At 39.5% G+C, this 26,974-nt stretch overlaps 2 protein-coding genes across 2 annotated transcripts in view; one reads left to right on the forward strand and one right to left on the reverse strand.

Annotated features, from left to right (window-relative positions):
* The window catches only part of CDC20B (cell division cycle 20B), a 21,746-nt gene extending 4,972 nt beyond the window's left edge, over window positions 1-16,774 (forward strand). The window contains exons 4-11 of the mRNA XM_010580598.1: window positions 1,699-1,798; window positions 4,463-4,573; window positions 6,227-6,423; window positions 7,235-7,329; window positions 10,560-10,788; window positions 11,870-11,995; window positions 12,721-12,838; window positions 16,436-16,774. Of these exons, the coding sequence (XP_010578900.1) occupies window positions 1,699-1,798; window positions 4,463-4,573; window positions 6,227-6,423; window positions 7,235-7,329; window positions 10,560-10,788; window positions 11,870-11,995; window positions 12,721-12,838; window positions 16,436-16,596 (1,137 nt within the window). The 3' untranslated portion in view covers window positions 16,597-16,774. The remainder of the gene's footprint in view (window positions 1-1,698; window positions 1,799-4,462; window positions 4,574-6,226; window positions 6,424-7,234; window positions 7,330-10,559; window positions 10,789-11,869; window positions 11,996-12,720; window positions 12,839-16,435) is intronic.
* A 5,322-nt stretch (window positions 16,775-22,096) lies between these two features.
* LOC104839969 (granzyme A-like) lies at window positions 22,097-26,760 on the reverse strand. The gene is made up of 5 exons (XM_010580599.1): window positions 26,700-26,760; window positions 25,820-25,967; window positions 24,000-24,138; window positions 23,034-23,306; window positions 22,097-22,255 (listed from the first exon to the last, which is right to left on the reverse strand). Exons 1-5 carry the CDS (start codon window positions 26,758-26,760, stop codon window positions 22,097-22,099), a joined length of 780 nt encoding a protein of 259 aa, XP_010578901.1.
* Window positions 26,761-26,974: the final 214 nt, after the last annotated feature.

Here is a 26,974-nt window from a genome sequence, read left to right on the forward strand (position 1 = left end):
TCTGCTGAGTGTGCACGCAATCCCACTGTGTCATTGACAAAGATATTAAACAGTACCGGTCCCAGTATGGACCTTGTGTCAGTCTTTCATCTGTACAGGGAAGTGACTTACCTAGAATTACACTGTAATTTACAAGCAGGAGTTGAGTTAGAACTGAGATATTTAGAGTTCTATCAAGGACCACAATAATTTCCTAAAAGTGTGATGTGAGTGTCTTTGAGATAATATGGTGGGATGTCCAAAACCCAAGTCCTTCCTAAAACCATTTGGAAGTCAGTCCTGGCTAAAACCATACGAAAATCTATTAATCTTCTTATATATAGTAATTAATTACTATTTAATTTGTGCTGCCTCGTAGCATAGAGGGATGGGATGCATTGAAAATAAAATCTTCTCACATTCCAGGGAGCATGTGTGGTCTCTTTGTGGGCCAGCAGATTGCTTCCTTTTATACACAATCGGTTTTCCACAGAAATGTCTGCGCTTAGTTTAGAGGGACACAGATCCAAGCAATCTGATTAGCTTTCTGCCAAGTTGTCTATATAAATCATACATAAAGTGCCTCTGAAAGCTGGAGGCCTGCTGTAGAACAGCTGGGATATATAAAGCAGGAGCACTTTTTTCCAGCTATGTTTTTGTAAGACATTTCTTATCATGATTGCAACAGGGTTTTGAAGAAGAGTAACACTGTGTGTGCTTGGAAGGATAGTTTTCACAGGCATTGGAGGAAGAACATACTAATCTTGAGTGGCTGGTAAAAACATCAGCTGCATTTCCACCTGACTGTAAATAAGAATTACAGACCAAACAGACAACTGTCATCAAAGCATTCAACTCACTGAACATTGTGAAGAAATGCATATTACTAGGGATCGGTGAAGAGATTCATATCCTGTGTGAGCTGATCTGAGCCTTTGCCTGCATCTTGGCTAAAGGCCTAAGCTAATTTTTTTTTGAAGAATGAAAAAGTTCCAATAACAATTCAGATCTCTCTTTTCTTACCTTTCTCTGCTGCATCATCAGTTTGACACCCAAGGAAATGATAATGTAATTAAAAAAATCTTACTCCTCTGAGACACCTTGTATGTATTTTCAGTTTCATATTGTAATACTGGTTTAAGGAATGGGATCATGGACGCCAGGCTCTAGGACCCTGGTTTGAGAGAGGACTCTGACATCCAGTAGGTCTCATGCTGGAATCAATGGCCCTGCAGTGTATGCACCACAAAACTGATCTTCTCTCACAGAGCAAGCCTGAGGCATCAGACTTATTGTCTGCATGCAGAAAACATGGCATTGTGTGCCGGTAATACTAGCCCAAATGCCAATTCAGAAGAGGACAAGAGGGCACTAATATTTTGCAGGTGACCTGTGGTAGTACCTACAGATGTACAAGCCTGGGACCTCTTCCACTGGTAAGATGGCCTTGTTGAAACAGCTTTATTAAAGTTTGTGTGATCATTAACAGTGAATTGGTGTTCTATGGAAGGAAAGATGGTGGCTCAAGTTAGAGCACATGATTTGGACACTGGTATTCTATATTTATTACTCATCTCCCATCCAAAAGACAAGCTGTTTTGAAGCTTTTGTGTAACAAGTGTTGAGCCTTTTGATGGGAGTTGTGTTATCCATGATGCTTAAATACGTTTTTCAACAGATTCTTCATTCAGTCTTGTTTTCACTTCAATGTATTGGCAGAAATGTCCTTCTCAGCTTCCAGTGGTCCAGGAGGTTGGATATAGCATTGCAGAAAGTGGTGACATGAAGGTCTGTGAAAATAACAATTGCATCTGGAAGGGTATGTTTCAACATAGCAAATGCTCTCATGCACACTGAACAGTAAGATACAGCAGGCTGCATCTATACTGGAAAAGGAAGTGCATCTACCTGTTCCAGCAAGTGTTACAGAGTAATACAAAGTGGCTGCTGAAGGCTATTTTTAGCCCTTCACCACCTGTGAAGAGATAGTATTCCACCTCTTCCAGTGTGGTTAACCACTAGTGTTTTACCTGCTTCTCCTTTGGGCCCCATCTGATGGATTGGTGGCCCTAAAACATTAATTTCCTTTCAGCTTTTCAGTTTCAGAACCCTAAAAATAATGTAGGGTTGTGCTGCAGAATGGGCACAGGATATGTATCATATGGACTGTTGGGTACATGAGGGTGCAAGACATGCATGGATGCTGGGGTCTTGTTGCTCCTAATTGGAGCAGACTGTCCCTAGCACTGCCTCTGGTTTCATCTGTGGGGGAGTTGGTTAATTTGCTCCAAAAGATATCCTAGGAATGAATGAGCATAAGGGAGTGTGAATGATCAGGAAGTTGGAAAACAGGTGGGATGTGAGGAGCTAACCTTTGAAGTAATACAGATATTCCTAGAGTTATTTGAGTATGAGACAGTTCATTAAATATCAGATCAATATTTTGTTGTGTTCTGTCTTGGACAGATGATTTGTTTTGGTGATCTGGCTGTTTCTGTGTATGATGGGTTCTTGCCAGTCAGGGCCTGATTCATGCTCATGTAAAAACAGTGAGAAACAGCTTCTTTATGAATCTGGAGTTCAGCTGCTGTAGAAGAAGTTGAGTTCGTTGCTCTTCTCCATGCAAGTAAGTCTCATTTCAGAGCAGTCAATAGCAACAGTATAGGGATTAGTCACAGTGTTTTTTTTCTCGATGGCATATGAATACAGGTATCAGGAATGCCAGGTTTTATTCTACCCACCTACTTGTTGATCAAGTGGTTTGGTGTGACAGTACTGACTACTTACCACTTCCTGGGTCTCATGTTGAGAAGTGACACAGGCATGTGAGAGCTGAAATCCTATCAAAAATCAGTGATATCTGCTAGTACCCAGGCAAAATAAAAAAAAATGGTATAATGAAGCTTAATTTCCACTAATTAAAAAGCCTGTTATGCACATTCATGTGTGTATGAAGTAGGTGAATAGAGCTGAAAGTGTGATCAGTATGAATTTGGGGTAGATGAATTACTCACGAGAGAAGAGAAACCTGAAATAAGTTACAGAGGTGATTTAATCCTTTATATCTCATTGCTCAATACCAACTACCAATGTTAAAGAAGAAAAACATTTTCAGAGTGTTTCAGAAGTGTTGCTATTCATCCAACTGTTACAGTTAAGTGCCTTAATTTTCCTGAATTATCTTACTTGGGTGGGTTCAGAAAGGTTTGGTAAAGTTTTCAAAAAAGGACGAAAAATCTAGATATTAGAAATACACATTTTTCTGCACAAAGAAATCTCATTTCAGTGACATTAGACCTTTTTAGAGTTAGAATGCAATTACATACCTCATTGGGCTGGTCTGAGAAGGTTGCTCCTGCAAGCCTGCTTGATTGTTTAACTCCACAAAATTTTAGATACAGAACAAAATCACTGTGGCTTGTGTCTTGCTCATATTCAGTCTTTATTCGGTGAGAGAGGGGGTACCACAGCTGAGAAGGGAAACATTTGTTGTTTGGCAGAAATGAATTTTGGATTAGGGGAGAAGATTCAGGACAGAGTAGGGACAGATCATGTGCAATAAGTTCTCCACAATTTGTCATTTGATTTCCATGTAGGATATTTATGTTTGTATTTAAGTTACACAGTACAAAAACTTTGTCAGTGTTGAATTTTTTTGAACAGAGAAGTTTAGTTGTAGAGATGAGTAATATCTTCTGCCCCTGCAACTTTTGATATTTATTCTAAATACTTCTCCCTGGAGAATAATTAAAAAACACAGAGAAAAGCACAGAAATGTGAATCTTCAGCTTTCTGCTCTGCACATTACAGCAAAATAATTTCTGACACATAAAAATCTAGCACTAAATGATTCATAGTGCTAGTGATCTGGCTTTTTTTCTATGATGCTTAGGAGTTGTTGCAGCATAATGTAGACAGTGACCACAAAGGATGACTCTTCTGCTTGCTCGTATTTGCTTTTTTTTCTCATGTATGTGTTGTCACAAGCCTAGTGTGCTGTGATCAAAGTGTGCGTGCTTTAAAAACCTTTTCCTGTGGTTAGGTATTGATAGGGGAGACCTTTTGGTGGCAAATTAACACCAGAAAGCAAAAAAGTTAATTGCCATATGAGGGCATTTTGAAGTGGGAGAGCACATATGAAACATTTTGCTACTAACAACTTTTGACAGAAAACTAAAGTGAAAAAGACCCCCCCCCCCCCCTGTTCTGTATTGAGCTGTGGTACAATTTAGACAAAATACAGTGGGCCCTATTCTCTGTTCTAGCTGACTAAATCCATGGAGGTTTGAAAGAGGTGGTAAAAGGTGGCTTTCACCTAGTTTAGTGTGTCTAGCGTTTTGAGCCTACCCAGCATAAAGTAGACCCTCTGGCCTCCTCTGGACAATGGAGAGACAAATATAGTGAGAATGTGAAAGGCTTAGGCCTGAGAAAAACTGTTGGAGTTTGCATTACTGATTTGTGTGTGATGAACCTTCACATGCAGGATGCCGAGAGGAGACCCAGAATGAGTTTAGAGCTGTTACCACAATGAAGCCTTCCATACCATGGGAGCCAGAAGTGAGGCTTCATATTACTGGCTTGCGCAATGATTACTGTAAGTTAATTTCTCCTGTGTGGTGGTTTCTGGTTTCTGCAGAGATTGGGAATTCTTATGTGTGTTTCAAGAAAAATGGCAAAGGTGTGTCACCTTCACATAAAATGGAAGCTCTGCAGGACATATGCATGATGTCATTTTTCTTATAAGGATGCATCCTTGAAGACTGCCTGTCCCAGGATGGAGACATGCCTGATCAAACCCTAGAATCAATACTACCTAACTCTCATGCAGTTTCCTTCAGCTATAGATCTCAATACAACTTTCAAATCAAACCAGTAGTATACTTACCTCCACTTAATTAAGTTAAATGTTTCAGCTGTCAGCCTTGGATATCTAGCAGCCAGTCAGCACAGCAGCAACTTTACTGAGCAGATTTTGAAATCTCTTGTTTTGGGATGTCTAATCAGTGACACTGTTTATGGTTTGGATGATAGATACCTTCTGAACTAAATTCTCACATATTTGGTGCTGCACAGGGAAAAATTAAACATGCACCAGTTACACGTGAACACAGGTGGATCTCTGGTCTACAGCAGCAAATACATGTTTTAACACTTCATAAGATCTAACGAATATCTCTGTATGTGCAAGCGTTCATAATTGTCCCTTTGGAGATTTTTGCAACATATCCTTGCAAGTGTTTATGTATATCTATGAACGGGACAAAAGTTTGTTTGTATGATTTACACTGATTGTGCACAAGGTATGCCCCAAGACTAACAGCATTAACAGAAGTCTTTGGAAGTGATTTCTGGCTGCAACAACCAGGACTGTAGTCAGACAGCTGGCTGTTGGATTCCACTGTTCTTCAGAATGATTTTTAGTTACCAAAATATGATGTCAGGCCTTGGCCTGTGGTGACAATCTTCTGTGCTTCAGGGGTCATGCAGAATGATTTTTAAGCTGCCCTAAATGGACAGCTGGGGATTACCCTTGACATGGGAGAATGTCAAGGGTTGGTATTAAATGTTGTATACTAACTTCTGGCCTACCTGATGTAGCATGCCGTTCTGAGGCTAATTGCTATAGTGACTTGCTTTGCCAGGATCTGCAAGCGCAGTGCGCCCAGCATCAGGGGCACTGGAAACAGCATTTCCATCATATGCTTGCTGAGCAAGCTCTGAATGTGAGGAGCAGAATTTCACTAATTCCTTTCTGCATTTTTTTCCCCTATCATGTGCAGGGTAAATGTTATCATTAACCTGAGGATGTAGGACAGACTGTAGCATATAGACTCTCTCCTTTGTCTTTCCCAAAACCAAGAATTACCTTGGAACAATGGTGGTTTTGGAACTGTAGCTGTTGGTGGAGGAGCCTAATTTCTTGTGGCAGAAATTAGAGTGAGTGATGTGGTGATCCAAAATGCAGGATGATAGATTAAAAAATTCTAGTAGGGAAGCTGTAAGTCAGATCCTGCTGTGCAAACATACCAATTTGTAGAGATTAGACTCATGAAGACCTTGGCTTGTTAGATATACTCTCCTTCATGTAGGAGGAATACTTGCTAGCAATGGTTTCATAGAAGCATTTTCTTGAAGTTTTTCCATAGCTATTAAAAAAAAAAGCACCTCTCCCCCAAACCATATTCCCCTTCACCCCATCCTATTACCTACAACTTTTTTGCAGTAATTTTTAGTAGCTTTCTTCTAGATCTAAACATACTGGACTGGAGCCTTGAAAATCTCATTGCTATTGCTGTAGGACCTGCTGCACACATCTGGAATGGAGGAACTCTTCAAGGCATTGGAAACATTGATCTGAATTCCAGTTCCAAATACATTTCATCTCTGGCTTGGATAAAAGAAGGAACTTGCCTTGCAATTGGCACCAGTGATGGAGAAGTGCAAGTACTAGATAATTTACTTCTTTAGTCTTTCTCCATTTACAGCTGAAGTGGCCTCAAGACAATTTGATACTGATTTTTTTAAGGAAACAAATTAAAAAGATTGGCTAAACTACAGAAGAGCTCTGCTGGAGAAAATATATAGCACTTGTCTGTATCATGCTGCACCTTACTGAATGGCTTAGTGACATCCAGTGCTATCTGTATGTAATGGAGCCTCTGAAGCCACTAAAAAGCTGATGACTGAACTCTTTAATTAAATTATTTTACTCAGCACATGCTATTTTTTCTTGTATCTCTCTTGCTAAGATCACTCTAGTGATCAATGTCTTGAGAACTCAATCCAAAACTCTCCTTATCAATTCACACACAAGAATTTGACTTCAGTCTGATTATACACATACCTCTCAGCTTGCTGTTATAGGACAGTCCTGTTATCAAAAGATTTTGTGGGACTTTGGCTGAGATCCTAGATAATATGGGAACCTACCAGCTGCAGTCCTGAGTCAGCAATGTGAAGGTGCCAAAGGCCAGTGCTTTCAAGTATGGACTTCCAAATACTGACACGTAAATAAATAGCTTTAAGCTTGGAGATGTGCATTCCCTTCAATCCTGTCTGACTTCAGCATCACTGATATAGGTGCCAAAATTGGAAATACTCCTTCTTGTTTTACTTGTGAAGTCGGTGAGCTTGAGCTTGTCCATATGGCAGATCAGAACTGGGCAGTGGCTTACTTGCAAATGAATGAAGAGAACAAAAATATGTTTTCTTTTTGTTGTTAAATTTGTATTTCTTATGTGTTTCGCATTGGCAGCTATGGGACATTGAAACCAAAAAGAGGTTGAGAAATATGTTTGGTCACCTGTCTGTAGTTGGAGCTCTGAGCTGGAGTCATTATATTCTGAGCAGGTGAGTGGTATAGTGTATTCCCAGAAAGAGTCCTGCTGCTTTTACTTAGACAAATGTCCCATTCATTTTAGCTGCTTTCCATGGCTTTGCTCAAAGGTGATTTATCCTGTCCCTCCGCTTATTGGCCATCTCAGAAATCGTGTGTAGATTTACTGTATGGCAGGAAAGCAGATGAAGGGGATTTATCCTGCCTCTTTAGTCTCTGTTTCTTACTCTCCTTCCAGAAAACTGTCACCACTTGCAGAATTTCACTAGCATGTGGAGGCTGTGACTCTGGTTTTGTGCAAAGCCTGAGCTTTAAATGGTGCTGTCTCCAGTAGGTCTGGACTCCAAAAATCATAGCCTGCCTGGTGCTGGGGAGAGGGCGTGTGGTTTAGACTACCCCTCCACTGATATCAAGACTGCATCTGTCTTTTCAGATGCACAGCAAAACACAGTTGTTTAGAGCTGCACACCTGTCTAGCTGTGTATCTACAAGGGAGGGCCAGGTCATTGCTATCCACAACCCAAGGAGGATTGAAATGGTTGACCTTTGCTTTACCAAGGGTGAATTTTATACTAGCTGGTGAATATTTTATATTTAGGGATCATTTCAATGTGGGGACTCACATGAGAAAGATCAAGTGTACTCTTTTATGTTTTTTTTCCTCACACTTTTTGTTTCAGATCTTTCACTCACACTTGAAGGGTCTGAGGGGAGACTTGTTTATGATGGATGCTTGTAGAATTTAAAATCATATGATAGTCTTCTGTTTTACTTAAACGCAGAAATAATAGCAAGGGTGGACTGACTTTATTGTTAAACTCAAAATGAAACTAGTATCTCTGGATATGAAGATTAGAGGTAGTTTTATTTTGATTTCACAAGATGCTCTGGCTTTTGATTGTATTAAGTCTGCTAGGTGAAGTGAGGTACAAGGATACCAGCTGAACAACCAGTTAATAAAATGCTGTTGCTGGAGCAGGTACACTGTGTGGGTTAAGTTGCAAGGATGCAGCTGGAACATCCTGCCAATGCCAAATGGCATAACCTTATTAGAGTAAGCATTAGTTTCAATTTGTATTTCAGCTTGGCCAAAGGAGTGAAAACAACATAAACTTAAATTACAGATCTGTCTGAGTAGAAATTGATGATAAAATTCAGCATGAACCTGTGAACTACAGTTATGGTTAACAGATGAGGTTGAGATAACATTTATTTCTCTTGCTAGGTTTGAAACTAACCAGTTCATTCTAACATTAGGGCAGAGTTAAAATATCTGTATAAGTAGAAAAAAAGACATGGAGTTAATATACATTGTTATTAAAATAAGAGCAGCATTCTTACAGTAAACTTCACTGTGGACAATTGATACCTTGGGATTACATACTAATTCTTGTCATTAAAAGTAGTCCAACAACACATCATCATGAAACTGTAAATAAATTTCAGTACCATAAATTAACCCATCACAAAATTTTGTTGGCTTCTCTTTGTCTTTAGCAAAACAGATGCTGTCTTCTGTGTCAAAAGCAAATAATTCTGATTTCTTTTTATACCAAGTGGAAAAATGTCCTTTCAGCCAGGCTTCTCAGGAGCCCAGTTCCTTCCCACTCATACCACTAGAATTACTGAAAAACCTTAATATGACCAATGCTGGCAATTCAGTTCTGTTTCTCCTGGCATGGTGGGTTGACCTTGGCTGAACACCGGGTGCCCACCAAGCTGCTGTACCACTCCCCTTCTCAGCAGGACGGGGGGTGAGGGAGAAAATAAGATGGAAAAAAACCTTGTGAGTTAAAGTAAAGGCAGTTTAATAAAATAAAAGCAAAAGCTGCACGTGGAAGCAAAGGAAAACAAAAGATTTATTCTCTCCTTCCCATCAGCAGGCGGTGTCCAGCCACTTCCCAGGAAGCAGGGCTTCAGTATGTGTAGCGGTTGTTCTGGAGGACAAATGTCATAATAATGACTGCCGCCCCCCCCCTCCCCAGCCCCTGCCCCTTTCTCTTATCTTTTATTGATGAGCATAGTGTCATATGGTGTGAAATATCCCTTTGGTCAGTTTGGGTCAGCTGTACTGGCTATGTCCCCTGCTAAGATCTTACCCACCCCCAGCCTACTTGGTGAGGAGGGAATATTGGAGACACAGCCTTGATGCTGTGCAAGCACTGCTCAGCAGTAGCCAAAACATTGGTGTGTTATCAGCACCTTTCTAGCTACCAATATGAAGCACAGCACTATGAGGGCTGCTGAGGGGAAAATTAGCTCCATCTCAGCCAGACCCAATGCACTTGGTTAGATTTTCTGCTTATTATTTAGTAGGAAGATTAATGCCTTAAACTGATCTATTGCAGTAATGTCAGATACCTGTTTCTCAGATACCCAGAAAGATGTTATTGAACTTCCTGATTTTTTCACTGTCATCGTAATAGTTGGAAGTGTGAATTTCAAGCAGGAAGCTGTTTTGTCATAGGTTTAATGTAGGTATTGTCCTTAGCAAGGCAGGAAAAGAAAGTGTGCTGCAAGGTATTTATTCAATATTTTCTGTTCAACTCTACTACTGATGTGTGAAACCTATATCTGGGAGCTAAGCTATAACAGTAGCTGTGATTCCAGGCAGGGCATGTCTTCCTTTGTCTGGTAGACTGATGATACTGGCTGTAGAACCATGCATCCATTCCCTAACAGGCAGTTAGTGCAACAGTCTCAGGCTGTGCAGATTTTCTTTAAGCCTGGAAGTGGGAGAGAGAAAGGAGACAAGGGAAGGGACAGAACCAAAGAACATACTGTTGCTTGTTAGTAAGCCCTTTCCCAGAGCAGTGCAGTTTTACACTGCCACTTTGTTGGGCATGGAGTCATACCTGGCCTTGGCAAAAATAATCTTGCAAAATGATTTTTCATGAAGAACAGGAAATAGTTTATGTTAAATGGCTTGACAGTTGAACAGGGTGCAGATTTGTGGCATACAGTGCAGTATATCTTCAGAGAAATGATAACCATGAGAGAGAACAGGTATTCTGCTTGGCTTGAACTGAGCAGCTGGTTGGCTCCTTTCTGTTGACAGCCACCTCTACAGTCAGGGTGTGCTTTTGATAGTTGGTTTGTGTTTCCTTTTACTGAAATACTGTTGTTCTGCAGGCATGTTTCACTCTGATGTGGTTTGCTTCTGAAACCACATGAGAAACATCAGTGTGGTGATGTAGCTTGTCTTCTTTAACATTAAACCCATGCTGTCTTTTCTTATCTACAGTGGTTCACGACTAGGATCTATTCATCACCATGATGTTCGGGTTGCTCAGCACCATGTTGGGACTCTTTGCCAAAACAAACAAAGCATTTGCAGCCTGAAATGGTCACTAAGCAACCAGTTGCTGGCAAGTGGGTCCAGTGATGGTATATTGAATATCTGGCCTAGGGACCCAGGTGCGAAATTGCAGTCACAGCCACTGAAAACCATACCTCATTCCTCAGCAGTTAAGGTATATGGAGAAGGAATGTCTGCTTTTCTATATTTGCTCTCATAAAATCACATTGTTGATGTGGACAGTTAGGGAATTTTTCAAATTATCTCACTGATATCTATTAGTTTCTTCTCCCTGTCTGTGATGCAGTTAATTTTAAGGCCAGTTTTCCTCATTCCAAGTCACAGGTAAGTTTGCTAGGGCTTTGATAAGGAAATTTTACTGGATTAGTAGGCCTTTGTAAATATAATGCCAAATAGAAATAAAATTTACAACCTTCTCCTCTATCTCTCTGCCTTGCACAGAAAAGTTTGGTGGCACAGTACTTACAAGTTAACAAACAAGATCTTTCCATTTTTGGAGTTTTGGAAAATTCTCTCTGCTGCAATTCATTTAAATATGAGGTTTCTTTTGCCTTCCTGCTCATATTTTCATGTCACTGCTGGTAGCAAATAATCTGAAGTAGGAAACTGGAAATGAGACAATTTAAGATTCTTCATCTTTATGAAGTCCCAGTCGGTGTGGGAAAGAGGACAGGTATTAGCAATAAGAGGCAGGGGAGTCCAGCATTTATAAGGTGTTTATCCTCCCAAAAGAGTCTGAGGCTGGCCTGAAGCACTGGGGTTAAAGGGTCAGAGAAGTTTATTGAAACAGGTGGAAATGAGTTCTTAGTAGCTTTTCTCCAGGTAGAGTCTGGGCCTTAGGCATATACTGAAAATATCTCAGAAGAAACCAGGTCTCTTGTAAGCCCTGTTAAGTCATGTTGCTTAGGCTTCTTAGGCTTAGGCAGTAAGACTCTACCCTGCTGGGTTCTTCTGCTACTAAGGTGTGAGCCTGTGGCCTGTGAAGGGTAAGCAGAGAAGCTGGAGATTTATGAGCATATGTGGGACAGTGTAGGCTACTGTGAAGCAATGGGAAGGGACGCAGCATTTGGAGTTTTGAGATCCTACATTGCTGTGTGTATACATTCTGGGTGCTTGTTGCAGTTCATTTTTCCAACTAGGCTTTTAAGCAAAAACTACTCTTGTTTTTCCAGCTAACCTCCTAGTCTGTTCTGGGATCTGTTTTCAGTTTTTTTGTTTTTTTGGTTTTTTTTTAGGCTATGAACTGGTGTCCTTGGCAGTCCAAAGTCCTTGCTACAGGGGGTGGAATGAAAGATGGGATTTTGCGTGTCTGGGACATAAATCGTGAGAAAATCATCCAAAGTGCAGCTACAGATTCTCAGGTGAAATGATGAAATGTCTGCATACTTAGGCTATGCTCTTCTTGTACAGCTGTCCTCATCTGGCAAACTCCCACTGACTTTGAGGGTGGTTCTGTGGTCAGAGGAACAGCAGGATTTTCTCTGGATGTGCAATTGTGCTACATTCAGCACTGCAGTGTGTGATTGGACTCAAAAGCAGTTTGTTGTTTCTCATTCACCACTTCTGTCTCCACACAGAAGTGATTGAAGAGGAGGTGGTCTCGCAGCCAGACACATCTCATCATCTTTTCCTTATTGGCAATAATAGTTTTGGCCAAAACTCTTGATGTGGAGAGAATGTTGAGGCGGAGGGAAAATTCCCAGAGTGCTGGGGTGAGAAGAGGTGTAAGAGTCAGAGGGCAGACATCCATCTCTGGAGTTTGAATATTAGGAGACAGAGGAACAGATTCGCAGCTGGAGTAAAGCAGCATAACTGTGGATTTTCCTGGAGCCATTACAACTCAGCTGAGGATGTGTTTGAAGGGCTTTGGTTTTATACTGATAGGCTGTTATCACGTTTAGATAGGACAATAAGGCAACTGTACTTTGAAGTGTAAGGAATGAAATGATCCTTCTCAATAAGTAAATACTCTGCTGGGACTATTTCTCAGTAGCTTGTTTAAACATTGTAGATAACATTTCAAATCTATTGAATGGTGTATGTTGACCCTTTTTGAAAACTAAAGCAGAATTTTAAATTGCAATAGATTTGTTCCTTGCTCTGGTTACCCAAAACCAGTGAACTGATGACTGGACAAGGCCTTCCTGGAAATCAGATGAAAATATGGAAGTATCCCATGCTTACCAATTCATCAGAACTCTATGGCAAGTATTTCAATTAATAGTTTTAACTATTTCAGTTTACTATCTGTCTAATCAGTGTGTTTTTGCAAGTGCATACCTTATGCATTTACCTTAAAAAAAAAGAGTTAAAAGAGCAGTCACCTACAAACCCTCCCTCTGCCTACACATATGCATGTGCACAATCCTGATTCATGGGATTGTAAAGGTTGACTTCCTAAGATAATAGTGTAAGTTGCTTCTGTAAAATTCCTTGGTTTTAATGATGGGATTCTCTCCTACCATTTTTAAGGCCATCCCAGGTGCAGAATGTGGATTTCCACTTCCTCCTAAGGCTTACTAGGCCTGGATTGAGTGTGCTACTGTCAGGTTGCTTCCAGTACGTTCTAGGCTGGTGGCCTTCTAGGTAACACAAACTAGACGTGGCTCTTTTATTATGCAGCTCATCATGCAAGGATAGTCAACCAGCCTCAAATGAAGTTTGAAATAAATCTCCATGTGTTATTTAGAGTTGTCTGGGTTTTAATGAATGATTTTGGCTGTGAAGCAATGCGGTGCAGCATGTTTCCCTTGTACCATGCTGACAGCTGGAGGAAAGTGGAGATTCCTTGCAGCTCTGTGTTGGTCCATGGTGCTGTAGGGCTACACTACACATAAAAGTTGTTCCTGGCTATTAAACCTTCTTGTTTCTGGTGCTTGCTGTCACTCATATCCATTAAGTTTTACTTGTTCCGGTGTTAACTGAAGTGATCCAATAGAAGCATCTGAAGTTAAAGAAAAATAACAAATTATTTACGCACTGGCTGCATTTTCCAAAGTAAGGTTGTTTTTTTACACTCACTGACAAGATATGGCCAAAGAAGCTTTGGATTGTTAACCTGACAGCTGATATTTACAAATATTTTTGTAGCCTATTGTTACATTTGAAGCCATTTATTAAATTCCTGATTTATTAATCCCAGCTATACTGGGATTCTGGCCTTGGAACCAGGGACTGGGGTGGAAACAGGGACTTAGCTTCAACCCTAGCCTTTAAGAGGAAAGCACAGGAGAGTCAAAACAAAGATGGGTGGAAGAGAGAGGGCAGCAGAGACATACGTGTATCTGGTTACACATTATCCTTGTGTAATGCTGCTTATCTGTGTTGCTTTTCCTTCCTTATCCCTCCTCATTTATGTACAGCTCTTAAGGTAATGTCCTGTGATGTTCTGAGAAATGATCTGGAAAGTGACATGATGATTAATCTTAACTACTGTAGCTTGAGGTTTCTTCAATCTTTGTAAGTCTTGAATATACTATTTGAAATAAAACCTAGATTTAATCTTACCTTGGAGAATAGCGTATGGTGTAAAACATTTACCATGTAAGTCAAGTGCATTGGTAATTTGGTGAAGCTGGAGGGTTACTTATCATCCTGTTTCCTATTCAGTTTACTTATCTGCAGGAGAAACTAATTTTCATGAATAAAAAAACCAGGTAATTGTTACACAGATATATTCCTGCTTATGAAGACTCTTAATACCTTACTATAAGCAACTGAATGTTGGAAGAAATTCTGAATGTATCAAACTATGTTCATAAAAAATACTGTGATGGATGTTTGTGAGATGGTTCTAAGTCAGCCTCAGACACCCTTAACCACATGAGTTTTACGCCCAAAGAAATGAACAGATGAATTGTAACTGAATCTCATTGTTTAATCATCCTGCAAAATGCTGCAGTCCTCAGCTAACAATGAAGCATTGTCAGCTACTGTTGGGTGCTTCAGTAACTGAGGTTGCCTATTACTGAGCATATTCAGAACAGAACAACAACTGAAAGATACTAGCCTTTTTATAGCACTGAGTCAATTTTTTAGATATTTCTGATAGAACTATTAGAGTAATTTACTAGAAAAGAAGATACATTTTGGATGTAAATGCCCTCCTCTTAGAAGAGTTGTTGTGGATCAAAGAAAACATACAAGCAAACAAAATATGTAATTGCTTTGAAAAATATCTGAATGTGGTCTTGAAACAATGAAATAAAACCAGAAAACTCCACTCAGAAAACATGGAAATCAATAATTCCAAGTTTTCTGATTTTGCCCTATCCCCCTTCACTTCTTTTTGACTGAAACTATTAATGAAATTTCAGTCAGTGTTGTGGATAGTTTTGGATGCCTCCGAAGACTACATTTCTAGCTCTTCCTTCAAAGTCATTACAGACGCTGAACAGAGACCATAGAGAATTCACTGAGTTGTAAACTCATGGTCTTAAATATTTACAAAGATTGTGTATGCTTCAATAACTTGAGAAGGAGCAAAGCCTGAAGATTAATCTCTGCTGAAATAATTTAATGGTGGTGTAAAAATTCTAGTCACAAAGTTTAGGAGGGACATATGTTACTCAGCTCCATGACAGCACATATTTGCTTTTAGTCACAGTAGCTCCACAGAGCCATTATAGCAGCTTCACAAAGTTAGGGCAGACTGTCCATCTGCAACAGTCCTATGGATCTGCATCAGGAACCGTTGTGATAAGTACCACAGTTTCAAGGCTTTACAGTTCCTCACATGTTTATCCTCATAAATTTATTTTGAGCTAGAGAAGTGCTATCCCATTGAGTTCATGGAGAACTCATGTATAGATGATCGGGGGACATAGGTCACCTACATTCTTTCAAGTTGGTCACCCAAGACTTCCTTCATACCTTCATATTTCCTCTTCGGATGTGGTTCATCTGGTCTGTTTTAGATGAGATACACTATGTCTTAGAAGTTTTTTTTTCTCCTTGGGTGACTAGCTCAGCTACATGATTGTCAGTAACTCACCCAACCAGAGAAGCTAATGGCCAGTAACTCGGAGTAAAAAGGTTTCTAATTTCTCATGCCCCTGTGTGCCTAAAAACCTCATGGGTTTGCTTAGCATTGACATTGTGTTAGATGATACAGGAGGTCTATGGCGGAACAGTGAGGTAAATACAGATCTCAGTCTCAGTTTAGTAACAGACACTTTCTGCCTTTAGTTCAAATTAAGTTGCTTCTACTGAGGGACATTCTTATATAACCAGATTAATGAGTTTTGTACGTTCTTTGTGCTGCTAGACTAGGGTAGCTTCTGGCCTTCAGTGTCTAGCTCAAAGTTTACTACGACTGCAGACAAACTCAATATACAATTCCAATAAATTATTTAGTGAGATCACTGTTAAAAGACCTCCTTAACAGTAAAACTGAGCAGCTGGAGACACTATCTCATTATTGTTGGATCAGCTGCAAACTGTCCCAGCAGCTGGATGGGAAAGCTCAGCAGTGAGACGCAGATGAGACTGATGTTGTAAATGTGTGGAGAATCAAGAGTTCAGGTCCAATGTTCTCCTTTGACAGAAATGTCTTCTCAATGTGGTGCAGTTCTGTCAGTTAAAGCCTGGTCTCTAACAAGAAAATAGGGCCTTCAGCTCTTTCTCAATGGGAAAATATTCTATAAATAATGCTACCTTCCCACAGCCTATGCAGCATGTTTTGCTGCTACAGTAAAAGTGGAACAAGCCATAGTGTGGGTGGGGGTGGTGAAAGTGGCTGGCATAATCAGTTTAGAATTGTGATGTATCTTTCCTTTTTTTGCACATATTTTATTTTACAGGTCACGAAGGGAGAGTTCTGCATGTAGCCCTGAGCCCAGATCAGAGCAGGCTCTTCTCTGTTGCGGCTGATGGGATAGCTTGTCTGTGGAAATGCCACGAGTCTGGGGAGAGCAAGCACAGCAGCAAGGCTTTTTCTGATGGTTATTTGAGCTCATTCTAGTGACTTCTTTTCCTTGAAAGCAAGTGATTAAATGTATTTAGCCCATTCAATAATTCAAAATATGTGTGTTCCTTCCAATGGAAACATGGCAAAAGTTAGTACACTTTTTTCAGGAGAAAGCAATTTTCCCCATCAGTCCATCGTGTGAAATGTTAGTAGCTTATCTTTCTTACCCTAGAGGAAAAATATTCTAACTCTGAAGAATAACATCATAATTATTTTCATTAAACTAGCAAGCATGGATGGAATCCACCCTATGTCAAGTGCCAGCATAAAGTCTTAGGTCCTGCTTTTAGCTATGATTCTTTTAAGTAATTTTACATCATCTCAGCTTCTCCATTAGGAACCATATGCCAATTTGTGTAAATTGCCTTGAATCATTCAAAGGCTAGGATCAGCAGAGACCAGTCCAGGGGTCTGTATTGTTCTATATGTCACATAGATCATGGTACAGAATCTGTCTAAATATTTCTAGAGATCTAGGTAAAATATGTAACTGTAACTAAATATAAATGATTACTTGGGAATTCTTTATTGTTTTTGTAGTGGTAATGGCAACTAACTTAATTAGAAAACTGTCTTTATTAGATTTTGAATTGTTTCCTTTCCTTAAAACCCACCTACTATGTATGTCAATAATTGAAAATATAAATAATTGCATAATAATTCTATTCTTATGCATAATTATGTAATCAACTGGTTAATAAGCCAGATGGACATAGCCAAAGAAGCATGCTGTTTGGATCAAACACAACAGTTAGTTCATTCCTTCCTTAAGGGTACCAGTTTAATTCTGGGTGTCAACAAACTTGGCAGCTGTCACCCTCTTATGAGTTTTATTTAGTGCTCACAAGGACCAGACCTCTTGGACTTTAACAGACATTTGCCTGTGTAAGACTTGTATACCATCAACAGCTAAGTAAGGATGTCAGGACTGGTCTTCAGATGTTATTCAGGTGCAACTCAGTAGTGCTATTCAAAACATGTTCTATCCACAGACATCTTCAGAGCTTTGCTTTCATTATTAGGAATGACGAGAGGCAAGTGCTAAGGATTCACTCTTGCATTTGTATATTAAAAGCCCTGTGAGCTCAGAAACTCATGTTGTTTGGATATCCTTTTTTTTTCTGCTGGGAACTTATTTAGAGTATTTACTGTAGCTGGGGAAGAATGGGAGATTAGGGGAGTAGAGCAGTGTCAGACCATGGAAAATTATCCTGTGATCAAATGCATGAAAAGAGATAGGCAATGTTAACAGGGGCACAAGTATCTCTGGAAATGAATGTGAAACTGTCATGACTTTAGTTCTCATCATTTTTAAAACCTCATCTTCTGCTGTTCATAAATCACGTGGTTGCTAAATTTAGGTGTGGAAGGTTGAGACCGCTCATCTTTTTTACCTAGTGAGATGTTAATTTACAATAAATCTGCTACTAAACTGCTGGTTTCTGACATCATCTCATGTGGTCTTTAAAACAGGTTAGAAAATGGGAACGTTGATTATCAACTGAGAAATGACTAAGATGTCTAAGAATGGGAAATAACTTATACTGTGCTTGTCTTCTAATATGAGCATGTTTGTTGCAGCAGATTTTATCAAACATTTAGAATCTGATTTAAATGTTCAATATGTTTAAAAAATCTAAAAGTGTTTTTTTCAAATGTTAAAAACATTTTTTCTCTTTTGAATGGGAAAAAAGGAATAGAAATAGTCTCTTTACTCATACATTTTTTTTGATTCTCCCAGAAATTCTCTTTCCTTTGACAGTACCTAAATGATACTGGTTTGCCAAATATAGGAAGAGGAGTGTAACACAGGATGGGGGCCTGTGGTGGGGAAGGAGATGGTCAATATTGAAGCCATGCATATTTTGTTGGATGCTCAACTGTCAAAACAAGAAAATACATTTCTTTCAGACTGAGAAGTGCTCATTTCTTTGTTAATTATGCTCATTCATTATTGAGTGGTCAAGCTCTATTGCCCCAGAAGTATTTTAACATAAGTATCTAAAAGTGGGAGAAGTCACAGATTTCAGTAGAACTAACCAACAGCCCATAAATATGAGGGAATCTTGCATGTGTGACCTGTAGCTCTATTCTGTGGATGTGTCTGAGAAAGCATTTAATCATGCATTTAAATTCCAGACTGTGACTAATTTGGAGAGAAATTATACTGGGGATGTGCTTCTTTTCTAGATAGGCTTCTTTATTGCCAGTTTCTTTTACATGGCAAATACCTATATTTCTGTAATAATAGGAATTTGAGGACTTGAGTAGGCAGCATGATTCCGCTTCACTAATCTTTTGCAGGTAATGTTGCTGCATACTTGCAGGCATAGAGTGTGCAGTTGCTGAAAGTAGACCATTGTTCTTGCATAGCTGCCTCATTCTGCCAGTGCAGAGGTCTTAACATATGAAGTCTTGGGCAAAATGTGAAACCCTCACTTCCTCCCTGCAGAATGTGGCATATTTTTAGCTCATTGCCTGTTATATGCCTGGTATATTGTTCAGGCCCAGACTGAGACAGAAATCAGAACCCATTTCTAAGAGGTCAGCTTGTTCTGGACCTGAGGTCTGTATGCACTAAGGGCTGAGTCTCTAGAGGTGTCACAGAGGATTAAGTAAAATTCAATTCAAATTAAGTAAAATTGCCTAAATTCAGGCCTTCGACCCCACAGTCCTGTCCAAGGTGGGGCAGTGTACAACATATGGAATCCGAAACTTCAGGACAAAAATCATTTTTACAAGAGGAAAAACTTCATTGCCCATACAGGGCATGTGTCTTCCCAGGTATACCAGTATGGCTGTAATGCAATGAAATGGATTAAAGAAACTCAGACTGGGGAGTCCTTTTGTTTCTGTACATAAATGCACTAGTGTCTAGCAGACAGTCCCCTGTTCTTCAGCCATGATATGATCTGACTTGATACTACCTTCCTGAACGTTGGGTTAGTTTGTGTAATTCAGTTTATACCTCTTCATTTCCCCCGGTTATCTCATACAGCCACAGCGAGAAGAAATTGTTACATTCTAGAAGTCACAGTGATATTGAATGATCATAACATTTTTCTTAGCTAGTACATAAACTTGTATGGGTTCCATCCCATAGTGGTGGAGCTGTATTGGGAATGGGTTCATGCCTCTCGATCAGGGGAAGCACCCGCCTAGATGAAACCTTAGTTCTATCTTCTTGCTCTTGCTTCTGCTTTTTTCCACAGTTTTCCACTACAGACAGTGGTAACAGAGGCTTGAATGTTTTGTTTCCCATGTAAGTCCAGTTCCACTGGCTCATTTTGCACAATTCACTAATTAACATTTGTAAAAAAATAAGTTTTTAAAGTATTTTTGGGTAGATCCTAAATTTCAAACTAGAGGATGAAGGCTGTACATTTTTTCTTGCACATTTCTTCATGCATTATAAACATCTCCTTGGTCAGAAACTCTCCTGGTCTCTAAGGTTCTGCAACACTTGGGTCAGAACTACTGTCTGAAAAATGGAGAAATAGTGAATGATAGGCTTTGTGTGGGATTTTCCACTGACAAGGATGCTGCCTGTGACTTCCAGGGAAGAGGAGGAAGCAGACCAAAGAGGAAGCAGTAAGATGAAAAAAATGCTATAGCAGGATGAAAGAAAGACAGTGAAAAAAATACGCAAATAGGAAAGAAATGAAGACAGACTGATGTATGGTAAGAGTGAAATAGCTGTAGGTGATCAATTGTCTTGAAGATCAGCTACAGATTTTTCACTAGATTGATAAGGATGTTTTTGTTTCCTGAAGGTTTTTAGAATCAGTTCTTTCCTAAGCAAGGTTTTGGCAGTTCACAAGAATAGAAAAAGTTGGGACTTGCGTTACCTATTTCCTGTGTGTTCAAGATGTAATCAAAGTCACCACTTTGGGTGTCGGTACCAGTCAGTGGGGCAAATTCTCCTCTGTTTCACTGATGCAGTCTTACTTGGCTGGGAATCCTTCTCTCTGCTCCTGCTGTGCTTCTGTGTTTGTGTGTGCCTCTGTGTGTTTGTGTGCTTGTTTGTGTGTTCAGCCCAAGAGTCAGAACAAACATTTCAGGAATAAGAATAAGGGATGTGAAGCTTTCTGACTGTAACATTTGTAGTGGACAGAAAACATAAAAGAAGATGTTCCTCATCAAAACTTTCAGTAAAGATCCGTGTAGTTTAGGCCCTCTCCTTCCTCACCCTTCATTATTCCTCTGACAAAACTACTGTTTTTTTCTCGACAAGATCAGGTGAAGGCAGCTGTGTAAAGAAGTTTTAGTCTGTATTTTCTCATGTTGTATTTATAAGTGGTGTTTAATTGCTCATGATGAACCAAGCAATCATTTCTTAATTAAAATCAATACAAGATTTCTCCACCCTTTGAATGTCCCCTACTTTCTCTTAGCTAATGCAGACTTCCAAGTAAAAAAACCCCAGAGCAACACAGCCCTTTTTGAGGTGTTCATGACATTGAAAATGCCCAAGACTCTTAATACAGAAATGGGTAGAAGTATTTTTCATGATAGGTGTGTTTGCTGTTTGACAAGTGGTTGTTGAAGCACTTAAAAACTTCACTGCCTATCTGAAACAGCAGTAGTGGCATCATAAAATCAAGATTGTTTTATGTTATGAACAGTGCTTTATCATACTGGTACTCCAGCTAAGACACTTTCTGTCATTTCTCTGGATGATGGGTTTTCAGCTGATTTTTTAACATAATGCTGCTCATATTGGCACATTCTGCAAACATATTGCACATCCAAAACATTATGTACACAGACTATCTGTACTGCAACAGATGGAGCTTTCCACATAAATTGACAGCTGCAAGCAGTAGATTTTTATTGCTATTTCTTTATTAAATGCAAAGTACATAAAAGGATGAAATCTAGAGGTTTCAAATACAAGACAGTTAGTTAGGAAATTCACACTTACTATGTCCCATAATCAAATGCAGTTGCTGAAACTTAATTTTCTGAAGCTTAGCAGTTCCCTACACATGTAAAATCAGGAGCTTTGCTGCAGAGAAACTATGAAGTTTTTCAGGCGTCTGGAGTTGTACCTAGCATCTGACTAACTTTCAGGTTTATTTGCAGAAGTCCAGATTCAGAAGAGTGCAGTATATGCTCAGCATGCAGTGAAGAAACAAACAGCTGGATTAGATTCTTGGTCAGAAATACTCATCCATGTGGCCCTCGGTCTGAATGTGCAATGCAAGAGTGTTCGAAGCCTGAGTCACAAACACCTGTTGAATGACTCCATGGCTGACAGTATAAGCTACGAATGCTGTTGTATCAGAGCGCTGTGTCCTGGCCCTGTTAAGATCACATCTGTCCTGAAAACAGACAGACATATTTTCACCTATAAGGACATCAAACTGCTAAAATTCAGTGTGAGAATAACTCTTTTACCAGTAAAATGAAGCTATTTTTAAAAGTGTTTTTCAAAACTAGGTATTGTTACACAAGTACATAGTAGGAAATTGCTTGGTCAAAACCCAATCTATTAGGCCCCCCCTATGGTTTTCCTTATCCACTGAAGGTATTTGTTTGTGAGTCGAGTGTAGACACCAGGGGCATCAGCAGTACCACACTTGTTTGCCTTCCCGAAAGCAGTGATGCCTCTCATCACATTTTTGCATCTTAAAGGTCCGCCAGAATCCCCCTGGAAAAAGGAAAAAAAATTGTCATTCAAATTTACAAAAGCTAAAAAGTGCTTCTTTTAAATAAAATTTGTATCAGTTGCATGGAGGAAATAAAAATGTAGACAGTGCTGTTGTGAATTTTTTTTTCCACCTTGGAAGTTAAGATTTTCATTAGCAAAAAAGAAAAAAAGACTTCAATCTGGTCTCTCAAGTGTGAGTAACAGGGAATGAATCTAGCTCAGTGCTAAGGAATAGTTAGTCTTTTTTAACATGAAAACAAAAAGCTGGAAAGTTTCCTCTTGAAAAGCAGAAAGTCTCTAGAAATTGGTACCTTTTTTGTAACTTCATTAATTCAATATTTAAATCTTTTGAAACGTGGTAGTTCTTATGCAGTTGTGCATTTGGCTTGGGGTCCAGTCAATACGCTTTTTATCAGCAAAACCTGTTTTATAGTCTTCTGACATCAGAGAAGTTGTTCCACTGAGGTTAGCTGCTTGAGAATGGGCTCATAAGCTATTTTGTGGAGATTTTTCTATTTAAATCATTTTATTGAAGAAGAGAATAGCTATCTGCCATGCCTGAATAAAACCACAATATCCAAAGTCTGTGAAGGTGAATTTATCCATCAGAAGTTTTGATTTTAAGGCTCAGAAGAACAAGCCTTGGTAAATTCACTCATTTTTGATAAAAGTCTTCATTGAACTGAAGAGAGGCAGAAATTATAAACATGTAAAAGTTAGTACTTTGTATTTTATTTTTATTATAATCTGTGTGGATACAGACAGTAAATATACTTACAGAACATGAGTCCTTTCCTCCATTCTTAGCTCCTGCGCATATCATGTTTTCTGTTATAACAGGGTTGTTTTTATAATGATGGTTGTCATTGCAGATTTCCCTGCTGATAACAGTGATATTGACCTCCCTCAGGGTATCAGAAGGCTTTTTCGGATAATTTCGAGTTTGTCCCCATCCTGCTACTGTGCAAGTTGTTCCTGGTTTGGGATCATCATCTGAGGTAGGCAGGGGAATGAGCTGCACAGCTTTATTAAGTCTTGCTCTTTTCTTAAGCTGTAGAAGATATGGAAAATAGTTATTATGGGGCAGACTCTAGCAGAGGTCCCTGCATGTTAACCATTGAATCTTTTCCATTATGGTAATGGGGGATTACTGCAACCCCTTTTTGAGATTCCTCATTTCTTTGTGACAGGATTTATGTAATCAATGTAAGAAGGTGGAAAATGAATATTCCTTGTCTCATGAAAACCCATTTAGCTTCTGCTGAAATAGTAGCTCTAAAAAATACTCCATTTTATTTCTCTGGCTCTCAGACCATTGGGAAGACAAAATAACAGTAATCACTGAAGCTGTCAAAACTGAGAATCAGGGAAGTCAGATGTTTTTAATTAGAACTGTTTTTCAGCCAAAACATTAGGCTTTTTAACCAAATTGTTTCTATGTGTGAAATACGCTTTTTTCTGTGGACAATCTTTATTCTTTCACTGAAAAGCCACAAATTGAAATATTTTGGTCAAGCTCCAGAATTTTTCTACTTCTAGCAATTGTATGCATTGCAGGAATTGCTGATTGCCATAGTTCCCAGTGCATCCCTGATTCCCCAGTCTGCTGGATTAGCAGACCAGACTGTATCACCCCAGGAAAAAAAGGCACCAGAAACCCCCTTGGCTCATCTCCCCCATAAGAAGGAAGAAACTGGTACAATGTAGGAGATGCATATTCCATAAGTGATGTGTAAGTCTATACCTGCAGTAGCATAATGTCATTTTCCTTATGATCGGAATGGTAGCGTGGGTAGCGAATTTGTTTTGCAATCTGAATAACCTGTTTTTCTCTTTCGTTTTCTTTCCGTGAATGAGCTCCAAGAATAACTTCACCTCCTTCCCTGAGAAGAGAGAGGACATGGTTAGTGGGATTCACTTGCTGTAAGTCCATAATTCTTTGCTGTTACATGTGATGCTATGCTGTCCAGCTGCTACAGAGTCTCTTTTCTCATGCCTGAAAAGCAACAGTAATTTAGAAAAATATAAAAGATTATCTTGTTTTCACAAGTAGTTAAAAAAAATTGACTCAGTGAATCAAAATTCATGCTATCCTATTTTCGGCTTCCCAGGAGCATAGACAGGGTTCAAGTACCCTATTGTTTCCCTTTGGGAACTGAATGAGGGGTGGATGCATCAGCTTTGCTGTTGGTAAGTGGTCTCACCAACTATGCCCTCTGCAATTTGTGCTGAAAACTTAGGAGAACAGCTCACAGCACTGTTAGTCCAGGGATCATCATGACCGGACTGAATTGTACCATTGCTTTGCCCTAACAGCATTTCAAATACCATTTTCTGAGTCCATGTGAGACATAGCTCATTCCCTTTCTTCAACTTGTTCTGCAACTTCATATGCTTACTAGATACCAAAGTGGTGACAGAGTTGTGCTTGCTGGGCCTCTCTGGTATAGAAACCAGGAGTCTAGCACTCCTTGGTCAAGCAGTCCAAGTAGACCTTTACATCAGACCACAGGTATAGCTGTTTGTGGGAGAACAATGTACATTACAGCTGAATGGGAGAATATTCTTTGGGCAGATGTGTAGGTTGGCCTCATTTGCATCTTACTGTGGCAGACACAATGCTGAGGAAGTGGTTGCTCCTTTCTTTCAGCTATTAAGAACTGTCTGACTGTTGACTGAGCATCATTAGGTTAATTATTTATTGTATTATCTCTTAAATGCGATCTCATTTGGAAACAGTCTTCACCTTATGTTAATACTACAGCTTTTGGGCCCTATGCTGTCTTTGTAGTAGGTCCCATATATGTCCTTGTTTGGACGGGGACAGGAGATACGGATACATTCCTCTGATGTCTGCAGAGTCCAGTGATTCACTGGTCCTAGGCAGGCCACTGACAGAGCCTGTGTGAGGTCTGGCTCAGCAGCAGCTCCAGTCCTCCCCACAAAGGCAAGGAGTGGGATGTGTCATCTAAACCTTACATCTTGCCTCACTAAGGGACTCTGTGGGGCCAAATAGCCATTTGCATCTTGAGTCAGGCAGGAAGAAAAAAGGTTGGCTGAGAAGCCAATGTATCCAGTAGAGCAGAGATCTCTCAGTGTCCCCTGTCATCCGTCTGGAGGATTTTTGCTCCTGTATAACTGCATGCTGTCTCTTTCTGTGGCAAACTGCATGTCTTTTACAGAATAAAATGTCAAGAATTTATTTCTGTTTTCTGAGCAGCTATTTAGACTGGCCAGTCCTCTGGCCTAGTGTGCTGGCTGACTGAGAAAACAGGGATAAACCTTTCCCCCAAATTCACTACTTCAGTGTTGCTATTCTGTGCTTGCATGCAGCTAGAAGCTTGTAAAATATCTCTTCAGAAACAGTGAAGATAATTATACCTTGTTATATTATTTTTTACTCGCTGAAGCACATTTGTCAATATAAATTATAAAAGACAGTACTCAGAACATAATCATGGTCATGCTAAATGCACAAAACCACCGGGGATATTAACTTTCCTTCTTGAACAGAAACAGCAGATACTCACTAAGAACAATCTCTGAATCACAGTAAGAACTTACACATTACAGTGGGCAGCTGTTAACACCCAGTTTTTCTTGATCAAAGCTCCTCCACAAATAAATTTTCCATTTGCGTTGTTGATAAGGACCATAAATGGTCTCGAGTGTGGTGCTACTTCATTTCCTCCAATGATATCCACACACAAACCTAAAAATAAAAATAAGCCACAGTACACACAGTTGGGCTAACAGATACTGTAAGACACTCAAAGTCTCTTAGAAAAAACAGTTAATGTAATTACAAAGTATACAGACACACATGTATGTACATATGTCACAATGCTGGTCTTCATGGTAGACTTTTAAAATTGCTCAGCAGTAGTACTTCTGTATGTTTCTGTGGGACCAAAATTACATCAGTGGGGTGAGCTTTGGAAAGAAAAACACCAAAGCATTATTGCTCTTGCACAGATTTCTTTTCTTGAAGTTTGCTGCTATGGTTAATATCTTAGCTTTCATTGTGAGTAACAACCTCAGATTTGCCACATGATAAATGTTGTACAATATGTGAGTTACGCAGACACCTGGAAACTGAGCTATATAGTGTAAGTCACATTAGATGAACCTGTTTTTCAGAAAAACAGAAAATCAAGACATTAATGTGTGTGTATGCCTTTGGAGAGAAAGGTCAGATAATACTTATGTTAACTCCTCAGAACTCCTCCAAATAGCCTGTCCTGTGTGCAGCTTTAATTAATACTACCCATTCAGAAATTATTTCGTTTGTACAAAAGAACAAACACATGCAGACAGTGGAAAAGAGCTAATAATAAGAACTCAAATAATAATTGTGACTACTTCCTTTACATTAATACATGTTGGCTTAACTGGGACTCTGTACATCAGCATTTACCTTCAAAAGATCGAACTGGGCACTCACCTGCATGAATTACCAGGAGAATAACAGCAGCAAAGGTGGACAAAGCGAGGAGAGGTCCCATGATTTCTGTCTGGTGTTGCCCCCTTATTTACTGTTTAGCATATATATCTAAGTGAAAAGGATGTGGGTTTTGGTTTTCCTCTTAAGGATATTTGACATTTGCAACTGTGGCAAAGGCAAAAAAACCTCACCAATGGTTTAGCAGACCATTGTAGCTTACAGCAGAAGTGTTAGTAAGAAATTGCACCATCTGTTGTGGTGTGAAGACAGGATCT

The sequence above is a fragment of the Haliaeetus leucocephalus genome, unplaced genomic scaffold, assembly GCF_000737465.1.
Source record: "Haliaeetus leucocephalus isolate CR32 unplaced genomic scaffold, Haliaeetus_leucocephalus-4.0 Scaffold722, whole genome shotgun sequence".
Classification (NCBI taxonomy): domain Eukaryota; kingdom Metazoa; phylum Chordata; class Aves; order Accipitriformes; family Accipitridae; genus Haliaeetus; species Haliaeetus leucocephalus.

Bases quoted from the DNA above. Each gene is read 5' to 3' on its own strand.
- LOC104839969 (XM_010580599.1), bottom strand. From the start codon at position 26,760: ATGGGACCTCTCCTCGCTTTGTCCACCTTTGCTGCTGTTATTCTCCTG. The intron at 25,968-26,699 runs GTGAGTGCCCAG...TTTTATTTTTAG, and splicing joins TCTCCTGGTAATTCATGCAG to GTTTGTGTGTGGATATCATT. The intron at 22,256-23,033 runs GTAAGTATATTT...TCCTTTTTCCAG, and splicing joins GAGGAAAGGACTCATGTTCT to GGGGATTCTGGCGGACCTTT.